Below are 18,597 nucleotides of genomic sequence, written 5' to 3'. Positions count from 1 at the left end.
TCCGGGGTTGCAAAAGCCAACTGATGTAATTGAGTAAATATGGGGCGAGGCCAGGCCCAAGCTCCCTGTAAATTCAAAGAAAGCCCATTCATGTACGCCATCTACAAGAACCCCATTCCATGCCCGCCTAGCCACGTCTATTTCTCCCTCGCCGCGCTGTAGCTGCAGGGGCCACAGCCTGGCTACCTTTAGTGGCCCAGTATGCGTCGAGCGCCGCTTCAGTTTCGTCTTTCTTGTTGTAGGGCTGGAAGGACGCCATGAACTGGATGCGGCTCTGGATGGCCCCGTCGGTGAAGGCCTCGGGCTTGATAGGCTTGGCGCGGTACTCCGGATCCATCGGATCGAGGTAGTGCGTTTCGTTGTATCCGAGGTCGGCGAGGAAGGAGACGTTGAATGCGGCCATCATCTCGTGGTCCTCGTGGATCAGATTGTGGCAGTGGAACATATACAGGCCGTCCCAGGGCGCGTAGTTGGCCTCGACCACGACCTCCTCGTTGGGCCCGAGCCAGACGACGTCCTTGAGGCCCGCAGCCTCGTACGGCAGCACGGCGTTCCGCCCGTTCTTGCGGCTCACCACCTTGAAGTCGACGAGGTGGATGTGGATTGGGTGGCTCCAGCCGCCGCCGCCGTTGATCAGCTTCCACGTCTCGACCCGGCCGCGCGGGGGCTTGGCCAGGACCCGGTTGGCCGTGTCGGAAAAGCTGACTCCGTTGATGCGCCAGCCGCCGTTCTTGCGCTCGAACAGGAACTCGTGGTCGATGGTGGTGCGGTCCTGCGGGTAAGGGATGGTGCGCAGCGCGCCGGGCAGGTTCGACTTATCCTCGACGCTGTCCTTGCCGACGACGAACTTCATGACCTTGTCCGTGTGCAGGTAGTCGATGTCGGCGGCGATCTTGCGCGCGTTGCGCAGCGTCACGTTCTCGCCCTTAAACTTGGAGAAATCCACGACCACCTCGTAGCGCTCAGCCATGGAGATGTACAGGTCCTTCACCTTCTGCGGTGCGCTGAGCAGGCCCGCGTCGGAGGCGATGACGCTGAACTCCTGCTTCTCGCCGGCCTTCCTGTCGCTCTCGAAGTATAGCTGGAACGTGCGCGAGATGGAAGCGTCGAGGAAGCGGAGACGGTATTTGCGCGGCTCGACCTTGAAGTACGGCCACGGCTGGCCGTTGACGTGGATCACGTCGCCGTAGAGCGACGTCGTCTCGCCGGCTGGGCTGAAGAGCGACCCGTCGCGGTTGTACTGCTTGGCCGAAAGCACCAGCGGCACGTCGTAGATGCCGCTGGGTAGGTTCAGGGCCGCTTCCTCAGCATCGTGCAGGACGTAAACGCCCGCTTGGCCGTAGTAGGCGTTGACGGCGGTGATGTCGACGGCGTGGTCGTGGTACCAGAGTGTGCGGGCGTTCTGGCCGTTCGGATAGTAGTAGTCTTTGTACTCCCCGGGCTTTGTTACGTCTTCGGCCCAGCCGTCGAACGGCGCGCGCTGTCAAAAAAGTCCCATGTGTTAGTCTCCGTGCTCTTACTGCGTTGAATGGAATGACTATGACGGGCACCTTTCGAGGTATACTTACAGAGTAAGAGCCATGGAGATGCACCGAGTTTGGGTTCTTGGACTTGTTGATGAACCGAACGACGGCCTCGGTACCCCTTTGCATCTGGAAAGTCGGACCAGGAGACATGCCATCGTACCCGACGAGGGTTGCTGGCCCCCTATCTGGGTAGACTTGCTGCTTCAACTCCCTGATTTCGACCTCATAGTAGTTGATGGCCTTCCCGGTGACCGGGTGCTGGATAGTTCTACGCATAGACCATCTCGTTAGTGGCCGATGCTTGGATCTAGAGAACCCAACAGCCAAGAAACCCCTTACCTGTTCACAGTCTTTGTCTGTGGGATCGGTAACGGAAACTGGTATAACCACTTATACTCTGGGCTTTCCCAGTCCTTGGCCAAGGTAGTGCCAAGTATGGACAAGGCAGCCGATAGGCGGAGAATGGCTGAGAATGCCATACCGAAATGGAAATGTCTGTTACCAGTAGGGGAGGTAGGTAGGAAGGGGATGCCGAGTCTGTTGGCGATGGTTACTATGATCCTACTCAACGCTGCTGCCCAGATGTGCGTTCCTACTTATACACTTATCCAACAGCATCGATATTAACATCTCGTTCATCATGCCGTCATGGCCATCGTGAAGGATTCGCCCCATCGCGTAAAGACTTTGATCGAGGCCATTCAAGACGCGTCCAGCTTTCTCTACGCGCATTAGGACTCAGCTAGAGCCATGGCGAACTATTGTTTTCACCACCCAATCACGACGCTCTCGGTGTTTTCTCTCGGCCTCGACGCAACCACATAAGCCAGATACGATACGCATTGTGGATTGTTTTCTTAGTATAGAAACAACTACAAGGCCGTTTTCCACATATAGAGCAACCGTCCTAGATCCCATGATTTGGTCTTAGCCGTTCCGCGTAACTTCGGTGGGCTGAAGAGAAGAGTGTCTGACTAGGCCAGTAAGCATGCTGCCGATCATCATCTTCGGTATAGCCTGCTTCCAACGATCTGGGTCGCCGAAGGCCGCACGACAAGTCCGAAAACAAGGTTCGAAGAGGAGAGCTGTGCCAAGATCATTGGGCGCCTTCTAATGCGGCTGGCGATAGTGGCTAGTGTGAACTCTCAGCTCCCGGGGTCTAGGAGCTGGGAATCCGACAAGGCGGTTGAACTCATTTTATTTCGCCAATCCTCAAGTCGGGCCTCATGGTTCTTTTTTCTCACAGGATATTGCCAGAGCTCCTGTGTGAGCTTCTGTTTACTGTCCTCCTTGCCGTCACTTGATCGTGGCAAAGTGGCTGCTAATGCAGCCACCATCGATAGCCGCAGCGCAAACATCTACTACTTTGGGGGCAGAAAGAACGGAAAAACCAAGTACTCGCGTGACTTCGAATACGAAGGGAGTGTCCGAAATAAGCCTGCGGAAAGAGAAAAAGAAAGGTCCAGACTCTGGATTGACCAAAACCCCAACCGGTGGAAAGCGCCGTTGGGGGAGCTGAACAGCAACTGAAGAGCATCATGTTATGGTCATCGCAATGCTAGTAGTGTACGGCAAGTAAAGGTTCCAGGCTCAGTGGCCCCAGACATCCGCAACGTATGAGCGTCCTTTGACTGGAGGGGGTATAATACTATTCGGCATTTTCGATATAATAAGTCCTCATGACGTTTGAAAGGGTGGAATGGTGTGCCTCCATGAGTGAAATCTCTAAAGGTTTACTGCGATACAAACCTCAGTCTAGTAATTCCTGGCCCAGATATCCTCTCCCTCCAATATGTATAACAATATTATTTTCTGGAGGACTCTATTACTCTTCGTTCTCGGGGCCCTGGCCCAAGACGTAGGCTTCGACCTCGACGGAAACATTGAGGGCGCCACTACTTCCAACGACACCCTTTTCAACAGTGGTGGCACAGTCAGCGTGAATGGCTTCACTGTCACTGTCCCAAAGAACCTCCAAGTCGGCTTCCCAGCTTCGTGGGTTCCCTGGAAAGACTTTGTCAACGCGTGGAAGAATGGGAAATTCCCCGGGTTCGAAATATCGGTAAGTCTCAGTCCAACCCCCTTACCTACCCCCTTCACATGTGGCCTTTCGCCGGAAGGTTGCTGCACACCTTAGGGTAATATTCGGTGTTCGCAGAGGTTTGCTTTCTGTCTACTGAAACACATATATCAGGTCGTTGGGAACTTTGTCAACGGCGGCGGACCCATTGCCGCACAGGTCTACGTCTCGTCGCTGTTTACCCAAGGCAGCTCGGGCTTCATCAGCCAGGTGAACTTCGACGGGACCATGAAGATGGCCAACGGGCCGACCATCCGCATCAACGACCCCAACGCTGTCTACTCGAGTGGCTATACCGAGTCCCCTTTCATGACAGCCGACGACCAGAACCCGAGCATCTCTTCCTTCTCGGGTTTCCCAATGTGTGTGCCTCGCAGCGCTAACGATGCTCTCTGCCCTGCAACCAACCGGCCAGTGATTGCAGGAACTAGCAGCAAGCAAGGGACACTGTATGACTACCGCAAACTATATGAATGACTAAGGTGTGCTGACTTTAGTGCCAGCCGCTCACCTGACCCCCTAGTCATGGCCCCTTTTGTTGTTGGTGACTGGATCGAGTACAGTGGTTATCGCAACTCGGCCGGACAGATCGTATGCTATAGCATCATCGCATCCAATATCCAGATAACCACTGGTGGATCGCCGACTTAGTAAGCCCCAAAACTCGCCATCTCTCTCTCTATCTAGCACAGACACTGGGCCCCTTGCTGACATGATTGTCCACCTCTCCAGTATCCGTATGGAAGACGCGAACATCGGCGTCTTCACCGCTGACGCGAACGCCGAGGCCGGACAGACCAGGTTCGTGGGTTACACCTCGGGCCCCGCAGGCTCGCCCGTCAGCATCGCGGCCATCGACGTCGACGTGTGCACGGGGGAGGCGACGTACCGAAGCGTGGTGACGGCGGCCGTCGACGCGACGCAGCCGCGCACCAAGTTCGACCAGCGGCTGCGCGCCCAGGCGGGCGACCGCTACGCGCGCGAGTACCGCATCCTGACCAGCGCGCCCACCAAGCTGACCAAGAACAACATCACGGCGGGCCAGTACGTTCAGCCCGTGACCGAGTGGATCCAGCCCGAGCTGACGAGCCCCGGCGTCGCGCCCGTCGCCCACGACTTCTCGGGCTTCGGACACCTGACCAACGGCCTGGGCCGCGACGCGAATGGCGACATCTGGGGGCCCCTGGACCCGTTCCCGCAGAGCAACGTGAAAGTTTTCGATGTGTCTTCGTGTCTCCAGTCTCCTCCTCCCCTCAGCCCAACCACATCAGCCCCTGCTGCCACCGCAACGACTATTACGCCGCCGCCGCCGCCCAAGGATGCGGTGCGAGTCACTGTTGCGGGCTGGGCGAGCTCCAACGGCGGCACGCTAACCGTGATGTGCGTCTCGAGCAACACTAACGCCAACCAGGTGGTTATGATGCTCGACTATGTGCAAAACGGCGTCACCGTCTCGAATGTGGTCATGACGGCCTCGTCGGCCGGTACGCCGGGGTCCTGGGACTTCTCGGGACAGAAGATCAAGAAGACGGTAACGAGCGTCACGTGTCGAAGCAAGCTGGGGGTCGGCGGTGGCAACGCCCACTCAGAAGAGAAAGCGAGACCACCTTGCTGAAGCCATGTTCAAAGAGTAAGCAGGTTCTTAAAATAGCGAATAGTTGGAACACACATACATGCAAACTGTAGTACATACAGAAACCCTGGATGGATGGATGATGAGACAAATGAAGAAGGCATGTGGGCAGGGAGTCACTGAAGAAAGACAAAACGCTCCTTAGTCGTTACGATACTTAGTAACAGATCTACACCCTCCTTGATTCGACAAAATAATATTCTGGGTATCCGTTATCCCGTGTCTCACGTCGAATATTCCGCAGCGGCTGGGAGCTGATGTTTGCAACGAATCGACATCGGCGTTCACACCCTCGATGGCTCTTGCGGACGCGGGATGTGGTGGCCAATGGAGACGGGTGACGATGAAGTCCCGAATCCAAGTACGCCTCATTCTAGGTGCTGAAAATCTAGACTTCTCGTGGCCATGGCGCTAAATTCTTCAGGTGGGAACATGTATCTTTGCGGGGGGACTATCCATATCAGATCGGATCGTGAGATATGTGTTACACCACGGAGATCTGCGTCAAGCATCAAAGGAGGGCCAGGCAAGGGTCAACATGCAATATCGGTGATCCGTGACCAGGATTCCTTTTTTCGAGGGGGGCTTTCCCGACGCGGGTCGTATGCACATGCTAATGAACGCCGGCGGCCAGAACTCCTTGGCGGTTGGGCGCAGGACCCTTACACGCTAAAGTACAGTTACGAGTGCCTCGACGTCTTGGCACTGCAGTCTGGCTCAGCTACATGGGCATATGCAATGTAGCTGCACATGTGCTTGCCCCTGTGGTAAGCCGTGTTCGGGAACCATGTGTTTTAGGAACCCTGTTGTCACCTTCAGAATAAGGGGGAGGCCCAAAGTATTTTGCGCTGAAATGTATTATTGCACTCCCGCTGGGAAGCCCGAAGCCTGCCTCATCACTAAAACAAAACCCGGAATCGAATTCCACCGCCTGCGCCGCGCAGTCGCTATCATAGACGCGGTTGGAGTTTTGGCTGAATACTAAAAATACAAATAAAACAGGCCCCGACGAGGTGTGCCACGCTGCATATTGGTCTTGTGTGATGCCTCCTTCTCTTCGGTGTCAAATTCTGGCCAAATTCGTTGCTCACGAATCATAGTATACAATAACCACAAACGAGATTGGTCTGGGCCCCAAAAAGCCGACATGTATGCCTCCCGAGTAAAATCTCGAGGGTTGTGCTGATTTTTTTTAAAAAAAATTATTGGTGAACGAACGTCCGTAAACTCCGGGCTTGGTTCTAGTATGGAGGCCTAGACAGATTGCCGAGCGTGTGTTCTCGAGATTTGCTGTCAATACCCTTGAGTAAGGATTGGAGGTCCATAGCCCCAGATCCAGAGTCTCCCAGGGCACTCGACAGGATGCTCTCTCCGCCGCGACTCTTGACGCTCCTCCGCCTCGGAGCCTTGACGGCATGGTCCTTGGCTGACACGGCTGACATAGGTCGATGAGTAATGGCGGGGACGACCGAATTTCCAGCGATTGACGGCGGCAGAGGTGGTACTGGTGGTACCTGCTCCGACTCATCCTTTCCATTCTCCGTAGGGTGTGACGACAATGGGCCGCCCGCATCAGATGTCTTGCGCTCACGAGACTTTGATCGCGAGCGACTCTCTGCCCTCCCCGTGCCTTCGCCTGCGGCAGGGTTAAAAGAGAGTTCCGAAGGAGTGTAATCATAGCTGACCATGCTGTCGCTGCTATCATCATCACGGACAGTATGCAGAGTGGCTGGTCGTGGCGTTTCCCCACTCAGAACAGACTTGAGCTGGTCCACCGAGGCGACAAGACCACGGCTAGAACTGCTTATTCCAGAGCCTCGACTCTGGACGCTGGTCTTTCGCAAAGCTGCCACGCTTCCACCAGCACCAGCGTGAGATGCTGGTCGTAGGTTATTGTAGCTGTCGGCTGGAGATGCTGCGCCAGGGTGGCCATTCGAATTTGGCGAATTGACTGCCAGCCGATTTGCCCTCGTAGCAGTCGTGGCTGCCTTGGATCCATTCAGAGAAGCCGACTTGCTCCCTTCCTGGAGTGCCAACATGGCAGACTCTTTTGTCCACTCCGCCAACATATCCTCGCGAAATTTGGCGGGAAGCACGCGGTCTGTCTCCGCTTGCGGTATCGAACTCAAGGTAGAGCTGAATATCGGGGTATTGAATGTACGTCCGGGAGAAGCACCAGGACTCGTCGGCGGTGAGATGGCGGTTTCCTGGTAATTGGTACAAATATAGTCAACCATCGCCGAGCGTTCGTCGAATGGCAGCAACGCCTGTGACTCAATTTGCTCCACAGGTATCTTGGGCTCTGAATGGACTGACCCGGGGGTTCCCACCGAATCCAATAAAGGCGGCGGCACATTAATGCCATCGACCCAGAAGTGCTTGCTTCTCCGTCTCGAAATCTCGTTCTGGATCGCCCGCCCGGTCACCGAGGTTTCGAAGTCAAACATCTCTGTCAAAGCCCAGAAGTAACCATGGCACAGGGAACCAAGCCGAACTTTGGAAATGGGTGCCTCAGCCTCTTGGATATCTTCCTGAAGTCTGAAAATCATTGGCACGCCAAAACGTGCGGCGTTTACACCCATCTTCATAACTAACTTCGCCAATAGGATATGGCAGAGTGCCATATCTGTTTCGTATTCGTTGTATTGGAGGGCATTGTCGTAGATGGAGAGATGGAGTAATTGGAGAAAATGAGATCGTGGAACCTTAGTAGGTTTCTCGCGATTAGAGGCGCTCGACACAGCCCGTCTCGCAAAAGCAGACGCATGTCCTTCCTTGTTGCCCATCCGGGTTGTCTTTTGGGTCTCGTCCCGAGCTATCAGATCTGCCCGGGTGGTCTCTCGGTCGAGCCACGTTGTGAGAGCATCCGCATATGCCTTTCGGACAAGGCCGTCGGGATCGCGCAGTAGCCAATGCGATCCCTCCCAGACTTGAATAGGAACCTTGTTGCGAGTGAGGTTCACGTTGCCGCTCACCTTGGTTTTGGGGTTGGCAACTAGTAATATGGACTTGATGGCTTTCAGCGCCGTGACTTTGGCTCGCTCCAGGTAAACGAACCCATCGGGGATATGCTGATCATCCGAGATGCTGCCCGTAGATGTGCCAGGGCCCGGAGTGCCATCAGCCTTCTCCGCCGGGGGCGAACCAGTCAGGGTACTGGGGTGTGGCTTGAGGCGAACCAGAATTGCAGAGATCATGTCGGAAATCTGGTCCGCATAATAGACATGCGTAGCAAGGTCTCCAATGCACTGCTGTATTCTAGCCAGATATTCCTTGCGTTCCGTAGTCATGTGTTGGTCCTGCTCGGGGTCCGAGTCTTTGTCAGGAGTCTTAGGAGTGCCCCCAGGAGTCGTACGCCCCGATGTCTTGAGCGCCTTTTTCACCTGCTGGACCAGTCCTAGTAGAACATCCATGACGCTGAGGCCGATCAGGTTGACATCCGAACGCAATAACGAACTCATGATTGCAACCAGAACTGTTTGTTCTGGGATGTTTTCTTCCGCTGACGGGGTACGCGTCAGTGTATCCATCGTTGCCAAGAGGATAACATAACGGTCCTGGACAGGAGCCCACCTGGCAATGAGCCCGAAAACCTTGATAGCCCATCCGTTATGTCGGCCTGTTTTGGGGTCCTCTTTCAGCACTGGTTCGTTTGCTTGTACCAGCTCCCGGACGAACTTGAGCAGAGCCAGGGTCGCAGTGTGAAGCTGCGCGCGGTTCGGGACAACGCAAATTTGCTTCAGACAATGCATGGCAGCCAATCCCGTCTCCTCCTCGGCAAGTTTGTCTGCATCAGCAGCAGACCCTGACAGAGCGATTGGGTTTGGTTCGCCAGTTTCGCTTGTTTGTACCGTCGAGATGCTCGTCCGGTGACGCGTCAGAGGCTGGGTGTCGGTTTTCTCATCCATGTGGGCACGGTGAATAAGAACGTCAAGGAACTCTTCGTTATCGGTCCTGAGGTTTTCCAAAATCATAGGTACGATAACATCAAGCTGCCGACCTGCCACTGTGACCAAAGCTTCGGCCTCCGCTACACTTTTGATGGCCTCTAAACCTGCGTTCCTCCATCTCATGACAACAGGCTTGCTTGGCGTGCCCTTGCCGGGGGTTTTCTTGGTAGATGCAAAGGCGGCATATGCTTGAACTATTTCTTCGTACTGCTGGGCGTATGTCTGGTCGGCAAACAGGGACGAGGCATCCTGGTGTTCGCAGAAGGTTTGGAATGTTGGCAAAGACGCCTCGACCATGGTGATATCGTTGGATCGTAGCACGTTCCCCAGGATCTTGAGGACATTCTGCGCGAACAGGGGCAAGTCCTTGGGCGCCTTCTCGATCAACGCGGCGAGTATCTGTAACGTGACCTGGACATTGCTAACACGAGAGAAAACCAAAGATTAGTCAGATTCTTCGGTTCCAGTAAAGACGACACCCAGAGGCCCATGTCGACAACAACTCGGGACGCAAGGGGGTTCGAATGACTGGTGTAATGTTGTACGTACCCAATTCTTAGTCGCCAGACATCGCTAGCAGTTTTCTTCTCGAGGAAGCCCCCGACTTTTTGTATCTTGGACCGCCGTGACGTGGCGTAGAAAAGGAGGTAACTCAGTTCGCTCGAGTTCGGTTTGACATCAACAGCTCCTTTGGTGGTCCGAGGATAACATTTCAACACGAGGACTTGGTGCTTCGGCCGGCACTTATCGTGAAGGGCGTTCATTGCGCCGACGCGCAATCAGCATGTGGGAGCGCTGCTCGATGGCGACCCAGGCAGCGTCAGGAGATGGGAGGGAAAGACCGGATTAGACTGCGAGGCATAAACGGTGATGGCCGCCAGTTGGTTGCTTAACAGAAAATAATTGTCGTCCTCCCTTCCGTATGTATGTTTGCCGAAAGTTGGAAGGCAGGCAGTCGTTCAGTTATGACTTGTCAGGTAGGTTAGGTTGCGTTGTTGGGCGTGATGGGCAAACGAGGTATGGTCGGGTCTTTTCTCTCGGCACGCCGGGGGTTTTGCAGGCCAATTTCCTGGAAAGCAAAAAGGGGACGCGAACCTCTCAATCTTGCATTGAGCATTGATCGAGTTGGGACGGCCTTGGTTGATGGATTGCCTTAGTGATAGCAGATAAGGAGACCTGTCATTAAAAACCCGAGCAACCTAGCGTCGTATTATTGGCGAGCAGCGTAATTACTTGGTTAGACAGTAGCGATGAAAGGATGCACGCCGGCCAGGCACGTTTGTCTTTTGTCTCACCAGACATCAGGCGAAACCAGGAATATAAGCACCTGACTAATAGTCCTGTTCAGGCAACGTGGTTACAGTCTTGCTTTGCTGGTCACTGCCAGCCTGCCGCTACTTGGTAGCGACTCCGTCCAGATGCAGTCCATGCGTCATTCTTGGTTTTCGCTTACTGTAGATATGTATGTTTATTGTTCTCCCCCTTCCGCCCCCTTCTACACAGGACTTTGGAGATGGACGGGCCAATCAGTCCAACACCACGATGCCACTCGTGAGGAACAATGTCATCTTGACGAGTCCCAAACCTTTCGGGAATTCCAAATTGGCACTCGGCAGGCCTCCTCCACCCAGCGGGGACTGGCCCAACTCCCAGCCTGCAAGCTGCTGCCACACATTAGACATGTTCATGTACACCCACCCGCCTGCATACACAAAAGACATATATGTGGGTACCCCCGTAGGCATTCCCGAGAGTATGGCGCACCAGGTCCGGCGACTGGGATGGGGCAGCGAATCGGCCTGCCTTTTTTTTTTTTTTATGTTTTTCGGCCTTTGCCTTTGGCTAGCCAGACAACACAAAACAAAAAGGGACCCATCCTTGTGTCGTAGATGACGGGAACCCCCGCGAGCGTGACAGGAGAGAGGGAAAAAAAGCAAAACTCGATGAACCATGGGAAACTCTAGTTTCGGTGGCTATTCATAGCGTTTACAGGGAACAACAAGATTGTTAATTTACCTTAATAATTCAAAGAAGGTAGCTAGCTATAGATTGGAGACCTTCTCCACGAAACCGTTAGCAACAACAACAGCCGCCCATACAATCACAGATGGTGGGCTGTCCAGTATCAAAATCAAAACCCCAACTACTGCCATCACGCGATCAGGCATTTGAACTCCTTGGCCAGTCACCAGCGACCGAGATCAAAGTATTGGGTGTATCCTGTGCCTCGGTGTTCTTCGGGTTCTACGTCACCATCTCGCCTGGGAGGGGTATCTACCTTAGCCTAGGAAGCCAATGATGGGTATGTCAGTCTTGCGTCTTTTATGCGATCGCATAGGACCTCCTCCCGTAAGCAAGTAGAGGCATCGCCGTTGAGAAGGAGACGATAGCATATACGTATCAGTATCAGATATGGCAATCGTGGGCGTGCAGCACGTCTCTATACTCTCAAGTGTTGCTCCTGCCAGCTGGAAAACATGAAGCGTTCGGGATAGGCTATCGAGACGTCCACTCTAGTCGCTCACATGAGACCTATCGTGAGCTGTCGCGGTCAGGACCGGGTGAATGGCGCTAAGGATCCGTACGTGTAGACGGCGGCTTGGATATGGCAGAGCTACTCCGTACTGATGCTGCTGGCTGCGGCCCCATCTTTATCACCCCGGACCTCTCGGGATGTGGGGTAAGCTGCGATAAGGACCCCAGCTTGTTCCTGGTCCTCCCCTCTAGATCTCGGGGTATGCCAACTGGGCAAGCAGAGATAAGGGTCTCCGAATCGAAATCCGAGATGTAGATATGTTTGCGTGTTCAGAAGGGGGCGATCGCCGACAAGTTGAAGAGGCTTGAGGGGTCTGGACTTATACGGTTAAATCCATGACCGGTATAGATCTGCTGAGGGGCACCTAGCAACGGACTATAGCTATAAACCCTTTTCCCACGAACTCTCGCCTGACCAGAGTTGTCTATCATCAGCTTTCGAGCCTGCTCCGGCCCGTCCCTGGTCGTGCTCCCGCGGGTGACCAGGCAAACCCGTCTTAGACAGGACGCTACTGGGCCGAGACTTACCAACAGTCGAACGACACCAGTGTCTGGCTGTTCGTGGGAAACAAACTCAGAATTAGGCGTGCTTGACGTGGAAGCCTGCTATGTTGGCTCGCTTCTAATTGTATCGTTCATCATCCGTCATACGGAGGGGCGACTGCTATATGTAGGCCAGGATAAGCACAGACTTAGTTCGGTACCGACTGGATGCAACGTGCCCCCCATTGTGAGACCAAAAGCTCAATTGTTGACTTTCGATTGGTGGCTCGCCCATTCGAGGTACATGATAATCCGAGACCAAGACCGCCGTGGTGCCCGTCATTCCCGTCAGGTCATCCAACATGGATGTGAGAGCCCGCCTGCCTACTGGCCTGCCGCCTTGCCAAGTATGGGTCATCACCATGCAGTATGCAGCATACGCATCTGTCGTGTGTGGTCTATCTGGAGCAGGTCAGATAGATCGCCGGGGCGGCCTGCAGCAGGCAAGATAAACCATCCGGGTGCAAAGCCAACAAAATTCCGCACCTGTCCGGGCGATTGAGACAGTTTACTTACCGTCTTAGGCCTCATTTTCATATTCGCAGGACTTCATCTTGCCTCAATTCACCGGTTTAAGCTTTCCTCAACATCTTCACATCATCGGGTTGTTATGAAATCACGCACGCTTGGTTACAAAAATACCCAACCATGACGCTCGTCCAAGACTCACAACCCCCGCCGGTGACCACTGTGCTCGGCAATGGCGACGTCCCGGACCACCTGGCTGAGATGTCCGAGGACGAGGCCGCGCTGGCCGCTCTCGGGTATAAACAGGAGTTCAAGCGCGAGTTCTCGGCGTGGACCACGTTTGCTGTCAGTTTTGCGGTCATGGGCTTGCTGCCCAGTATCGGCACGACCATGTCGTATGGTATTGGCTATGGTACAGTGGCACACAGCATTATTTATTCATGAGTTCTGGCTATGCACATCAATAGATCCCCTTACTGACTCTTGCTGGGCATGAAGCTGGGCCCGCGGCCAACACATGGGGGTGGTTGTTGTCGGTCGTGTTCATTCTCTGTGTAAGTACTCAGGAGTCAGCCTTACCGAATATCTAGTTGGCTCATCAAGGCTGATGTCGTACACAGGTGTCAGCGTCAATGGCCGAACTAGCATCCTCCATGCCCACGTCTGGAGGTCTGTACTATGCCGCCGCTGTTCTAGCCGGTCCTAAATATGGCCCTTTTGCTGCTTGGATAACTGGCTGGAGCAACTGGTTCGTTCAAGTCACTGGGGCCCCTAGTGTTGACTACGGCTGTGGTTTGTCTTCTTTGCTTCTTTCGGTGGTAGATCTCAGGGGCAAAATGCGACTAATACCTATTACATACATGTAGCTTCTATGATCCTGGCCGCGGCCTCGATCACCTACCCGAGCTATGTTCCGACGAACTGGCAGACTTTTCTGCTCACAGCACTCATCATGATCATCCATGCGATGGTCGGGAGCATGCCAACGAAATGGATTGCCAACTTCAATTCCGTCGGCACCGTCATCAATATAATATGCCTTGTTATCACGATAATCATTATACCAGCGGCTTGTATCTCAGACCCTAAGTTTCGTTCGAATGGCTTTGCTTGGGGAATCCAGAACTTCACCGAGTTTCCGGATGGCATTGCTGTTATGATGAGTTTCTTGGCCATTATCTGGACCATGTCCGGCTATGGTGAGCGCACCTATATTACCTACCACGTTCTCATGCTGCTTGACTATAGTCTACTGACTACCACCCAAAAGACGCATCTTTCCACCTGGCGGAAGAATGTTCCAATTCTGCCATCGCAACACCGCGTTCAATCATCATGACCGCGATCTCCGGGTCGATACTGGGATTTTTCCTTAACCTCGTCATTGCGTATACTATCCAGGATGTGGGAGCAGCCATGGACGCTGATGTGGTAAGCTTGCCCTCGGACACGTTGCATAAGTATATCCTCTCAGTTTTTTATTTCTGATTACCTCCATCACAGGGCCAACCATGGGCCGCATACTTGATGCAGGTACTGCCCCAGCCGGTCGCCCTCGCAGTATTGGGGCTCACAATCGTATGTTCGTTCATGATGGGGGCTGGCTGCATGGTCGCCGCCAGCCGCGTTTGTTTCGCCTACGCGCGTGACGACTGTTTCGGCGTGCTGAGCCGCTTTCTCAAGAGAGTCAACCGGCACACGCGAACGCCCGTCAACGCGGTCTGGTTCAACACGGTCTTGGGCCTCGTACTCAATTTTTTGGTCTTTGGCGGCGTCGCCATTAGCGCCATCTTCTCCATCGGCGCCATCGCCTCCTACGTCGCCATCACGACCCCGATCTTCATCAAGACCGTCTTCATCCGCAACAACTTCCGGCGCGGGCCGTGGCACCTGGGCCGGCTCAGTATGCCGTCGGGCATCATCTCGTGGACGTTCGTGCTGGTGATGATGCCGATCTTGTGCTTCCCGACAGTAACGGGGGATGACCTCACGCCGGACATGATGAACTGGACGGCTCTGGTCTATGTATGTCCATATATGCTAGGCCCTATCTGTTCCCCTGGCTCTCTTCCATCCCTAGCTAACACTTATATATTCAGGGTGCCCCCATGCTCGTCATTGTGATATGGTTTTTCGTGGATGCCCACAAGTGGTTCAAAGGACCCAAAATCAACATCGAGCACCATATGCTCAATCAAAATCTGCGAGTCCACCCCGGAGTTGCCACCCCGAATAGCAGCAATGAGCGGGCCACCAGCAAACCGGAGATGGAGTCCTTGACGGATGACCAAGTAGCCAGTGTTTAAAAATCCCGCAGATGTCGTTGGGTTGAGTACTCCGTGCCCAGCGTCGAGTTTGGTCAACGACTGAGATGAGGTCATTGGCACCTGATGCCATGCTATACGACTCGTATGCCATTGCCACAACCGACAACGTGTCGGTAGCCAGAACAGCGGTCGACGATGGGGGAAGATGAAACGCACCTCGAACACTATTGGGTGTCGCATTAAGGGACTAGCTGTGATAGATACAAACATACAAAGCAGATTATTTACAAGCAACTTCCCGTCCCATCTTATATGTAACACTGGATCCCGATCAAATGGTTTCTTCCTCTTCTGCCAATCGTTATTTGGACTGGCGACCGAAAGCTGCACGCCCTCTGAGAAAATAAACAGATTACTTCCCTTCCAGAAACTGAATTCGAGTACCGTAATCAGAACACCTATGGTATTGTACGCTTGATGAAAAATGACAAACTCCGTGGACACCGTTATATGACCCTTGATGTCCAGCCTTTCGGACATTCTAGCCTCCAATCCCCAGCGGCCCAGATAATAAGAACGCCTTGTAAATGCAGGAGACATATCAAGATCTGGCTTGGGTACCAATACCTATACAGAACGCCAAATTTGTGACGCAAGAAACTACCCCCAAAAACTCAATATTTCAAGCATCACTGGTCATGAGGCGAATTCCTTCTGCCATTTGACCAAGTCTCTCGTTAGTGAATCCATCATTTCCACACAACTCATATCTTTAAAGTCCTTCAACGGCAATGACAACGCGGGAGGTTTGGTAGACGCTATATTTCCGCAGTTCCTTTCGTCGGAAAACTGAGTACCATTGTTCTGTATCGGAGGCAGGTCGGTTGCAGCTGCGTCATCCGTAGCCCCATGCCGGGGACTGTTCTTCTCGGATAATGGCTCATTGGCTAGTTCGACTTGAGTCCTGCTGATAAACTCCAAAATGTTGTTCGCACGCCGCTTCAGATCACTCATGGTGATTTTGGAGCTCATACCGCCTTTTGCTTTGGTGTTGGAATGCTTGTTATGTGATTCATTGACGGAAGACTTGGTATTAGTTATGCCATGGTCGTCTTGGTTCCTTGCGATATCGCGGGACATGGAGCGAGCCGGCGAGTCATCATGGTCATGGCCATCTCGGTCTTTCGTATACTGGTTTCTCCCCTTCTTCCTGGGTTGGGGCGCTGCTTTCTTCTTATGGGAAGCTGAAGGTGGAGGGTTGGCGGGCGGGGTATCAGGTGCCGGTTGCGATGACTGAGGAGGGTCCGGGGGCTGAACAGATTCCGTCGTCCGGCTCCCTGCGGCACGGGTTGAAGAAGGCATCTCGTCCGAGGGGTCTGAGTCTAAATCGCTTCCATATTAGCATTGTACTCTGGCAACGACAATTGTAATCGCGGAAACCATACCGTCAGCTCGTCGGCGCTCAGCGCGACCTTTGCGCTTGTTGGCAGCTTCCACCCGCTTACGCTCCTGTTCTTCGCGGCGCTCGTCCCTTTCTGTTCTTTCGCGCTGGTTGCGGACATTGTTTCGCGATGATTTTTTAGATACCCCATTCCTAGTGCTGGACTCGTCTTCTGACTCTTCGCGGCTCTCCATAGGCGCCTGGTCCGCCGAAGGGGATGGCGATTTGGAATTGGTCCTTTGCCTCTTGATAATGCTCTCGCTGGGCCTATTACAGCGTGTTAGTTATCGAAGTCGAAAGGAAGGAATCACGATTGCGCACTCTTCTTCGTCGTCTCGACCTCTTTTGGGCCGGCGACCGCCAGCTTCTAATTCCTCGGGGATCGTATCTTCTTTGCTGGCTTCAATGGCCCGTCGCAACTGTTCTTCTTCGTCATACGCAGCATCGCGGCTATTCATAGTCGAGCGCCGCTTGTGAGACGCCGCAGCCGCAGCCGCCGATGCTGAAGCACGAGAACTTTTGCGCTCGCTGCCCTTGGGGAGCGCGTGCCATGGGTGGCAGCTGATGCGGCTCGAGAAGTGCTGCGGGAGGGTCGGTGGATGGGAAGGTATATGGAGTACTTTTGACTGCGGGGCGCCATGATGTTAGCATTGCGCACTTTAAGAGAGGGCAAGATTGAACAAGATCAGAAAAAGGATGAGGTCGTAGGTTGCAACACGTGGGAGGTGTTGGTTGCATGCTCAAACAGGCAACACACCAAGACAGGGTCCCCAGTGGGCATTGGAGGGGAGGGGAGAGATGCGTGGGTGATCGACGGGCGCGCCGACACTCGACACTCGAACCTCTTCAATCTCACTCTGGCTCCGCCACGGCTGAGCGACAAAGTGCAACCAATGAAGCCGACGAAGCCATTGCGAAGCCGTGGCTTCTGAAATAAGAACTAAATGTAGTATGCTTACCCATTGCTTGCAGTATAGATTTTATGCAGGTCTCTCCTGCATTGTTCGCAGTAGTAGTTGTCGGGGGACGATTCCTCCGTGACAATGCCGACACAGAGACCATGCTCCCAGACTTTGCATGTGTCGCATTGGACAAAAAAACCGCCTAGGTCTTCAGTGATGTCAATGGAGAAGATGGGCTCAAGGTCAATCGAGTCTTTGAGGGCATGGCTCTTGGTGTCTTCGTCGAGGGGAGGTGGGCCTGGGTAGTCTTCGAAGCCGCAGACGCAACGAACGGCTTCGTCGTCTTCCTGTATTTCGTTGTCATCGCTTGTATTGGCCATGTCGAGATGCTCGCTCTTGGGATGCTTCTCGCGATCCTCGTCCTTGACACGCGTGCTGCGTCGCCGGAGAAGGGGGCTATGTCGTCCGTACTGGCCGTGGTCGCGGTCGAGTCCTCGGGCGGTTCGGACGAGAGGGAGCCACTGCCGGTGGACTTTTGTGGTGACCCGTTCTTTGTAAATGCTCTAGTAGTGCGCTCGGCACGCCCAGATGTGCTGGAAGCTGAGGAGGAGTGTTGTGATTGTGGTTGGGTTGTTCGCGCCCGGGAAGACCGTCGAGTGGGCGAGGTGCCAGCCATTTGCTTTGGAGCGGCACAAAGTCGGGTTGGATTGCTCGCCGAATTGGCCCCGAACGAGCTGGGAACGCAAGAGAAATGGGCGGTTGCGCGGTTTAGATGGTCGTGAGAGTCTGGTAAGGCGGAATTTGAGTGTATCGAAAGGTATACAAGGTGCGACGAGGATGAGGGTTCGTGTTCGTGGGAGGGAGAGAATGGGCGAGTGTCGCTCTGACGCGGAAAGCGAACTCGATCGAACTCGCTTGGTCGAGGGATTAGAACGGGAAGAAAGGCAAGAGGAATGCAGACAGCTTGATCGCTAGCATGACTGTGAATCCCTTTTTCGAAGCAAAAGATTCATACAACAAGGTCTAATAGGCTGCGTGCTTGCGGAGGGAGGGAAAGCCAGAACCGTCTACTGCTTCATGTCTGGAGGACGACTGTTTAACTTGACTGGTCTGACTTTTTGGAGAAACGGGAATCGCAACTCTCAATCCGCGCCCACTTTGACCACCACTACTCCCGGCCCCAGTACGTACCATGCCATGCCAGGCCATACCTACCAATGAGCAATGTACCTTGTTCATTAGGCGTTTTGGA

The 18,597-nt window shown here is 53.9% G+C and overlaps 6 protein-coding genes across 6 annotated transcripts; 3 read left to right on the top strand and 3 right to left on the bottom strand.

Moving 5' to 3' along the window:
- Nucleotides 1-127: 127 nt before the first annotated feature.
- On the bottom strand, nt 128-2,005 carry PG998_011140 (multicopper oxidase; the record flags this gene model as incomplete). The annotated part of the gene is made up of 3 exons (XM_066877956.1): nt 128-1,480; nt 1,569-1,794; nt 1,866-2,005. The coding sequence occupies 3 exons, from the start codon at nt 2,003-2,005 to the stop codon at nt 128-130; spliced, it is 1,719 nt and encodes a 572-aa protein (XP_066727010.1).
- A 1,313-nt stretch (nt 2,006-3,318) lies between these two features.
- PG998_011139 (uncharacterized protein) lies at nt 3,319-4,083 on the top strand (the record flags this gene model as incomplete). Its single annotated transcript, XM_066877955.1, has 2 exons — nt 3,319-3,588; nt 3,721-4,083. 2 exons carry the CDS (start codon nt 3,319-3,321, stop codon nt 4,081-4,083), a joined length of 633 nt encoding a protein of 210 aa, XP_066727009.1.
- A 235-nt stretch (nt 4,084-4,318) lies between these two features.
- PG998_011138 (uncharacterized protein) lies at nt 4,319-5,221 on the top strand (the record flags this gene model as incomplete). The annotated part of the gene is made up of 1 exon (XM_066877954.1): nt 4,319-5,221. The coding sequence occupies one exon, from the start codon at nt 4,319-4,321 to the stop codon at nt 5,219-5,221; it is 903 nt and encodes a 300-aa protein (XP_066727008.1).
- Nucleotides 5,222-6,480: 1,259 nt separating this feature from the next.
- On the bottom strand, nt 6,481-9,953 carry PG998_011137 (Protein efr3; the record flags this gene model as incomplete). Its single annotated transcript, XM_066877953.1, has 2 exons — nt 6,481-9,610; nt 9,739-9,953. The coding sequence occupies 2 exons, from the start codon at nt 9,951-9,953 to the stop codon at nt 6,481-6,483; spliced, it is 3,345 nt and encodes a 1,114-aa protein (XP_066727007.1).
- A 2,962-nt stretch (nt 9,954-12,915) lies between these two features.
- On the top strand, nt 12,916-15,041 carry PG998_011136 (amino acid permease protein; the record flags this gene model as incomplete). Its single annotated transcript, XM_066877952.1, has 7 exons — nt 12,916-13,152; nt 13,203-13,289; nt 13,356-13,527; nt 13,602-13,934; nt 14,006-14,166; nt 14,239-14,760; nt 14,835-15,041. 7 exons carry the CDS (start codon nt 12,916-12,918, stop codon nt 15,039-15,041), a joined length of 1,719 nt encoding a protein of 572 aa, XP_066727006.1.
- A 657-nt stretch (nt 15,042-15,698) lies between these two features.
- PG998_011135 (histone deacetylase complex subunit cti6) lies at nt 15,699-17,725 on the bottom strand (the record flags this gene model as incomplete). Its single annotated transcript, XM_066877951.1, has 4 exons — nt 15,699-16,384; nt 16,448-16,710; nt 16,765-17,069; nt 17,486-17,725. The coding sequence occupies 4 exons, from the start codon at nt 17,723-17,725 to the stop codon at nt 15,699-15,701; spliced, it is 1,494 nt and encodes a 497-aa protein (XP_066727005.1).
- Nucleotides 17,726-18,597: the final 872 nt, after the last annotated feature.

The sequence above is a fragment of the Apiospora kogelbergensis genome (assembly GCF_038363985.1).
Source record: "Apiospora kogelbergensis strain CBS 113332 chromosome Unknown utg000007l_segment0_segment0, whole genome shotgun sequence".
In the NCBI taxonomy this organism is placed as follows: domain Eukaryota; kingdom Fungi; phylum Ascomycota; class Sordariomycetes; order Amphisphaeriales; family Apiosporaceae; genus Apiospora; species Apiospora kogelbergensis.
Note: the sequence above shows the minus strand (reverse complement) of the source record. Positions and strands in the feature narration are given on the sequence as shown.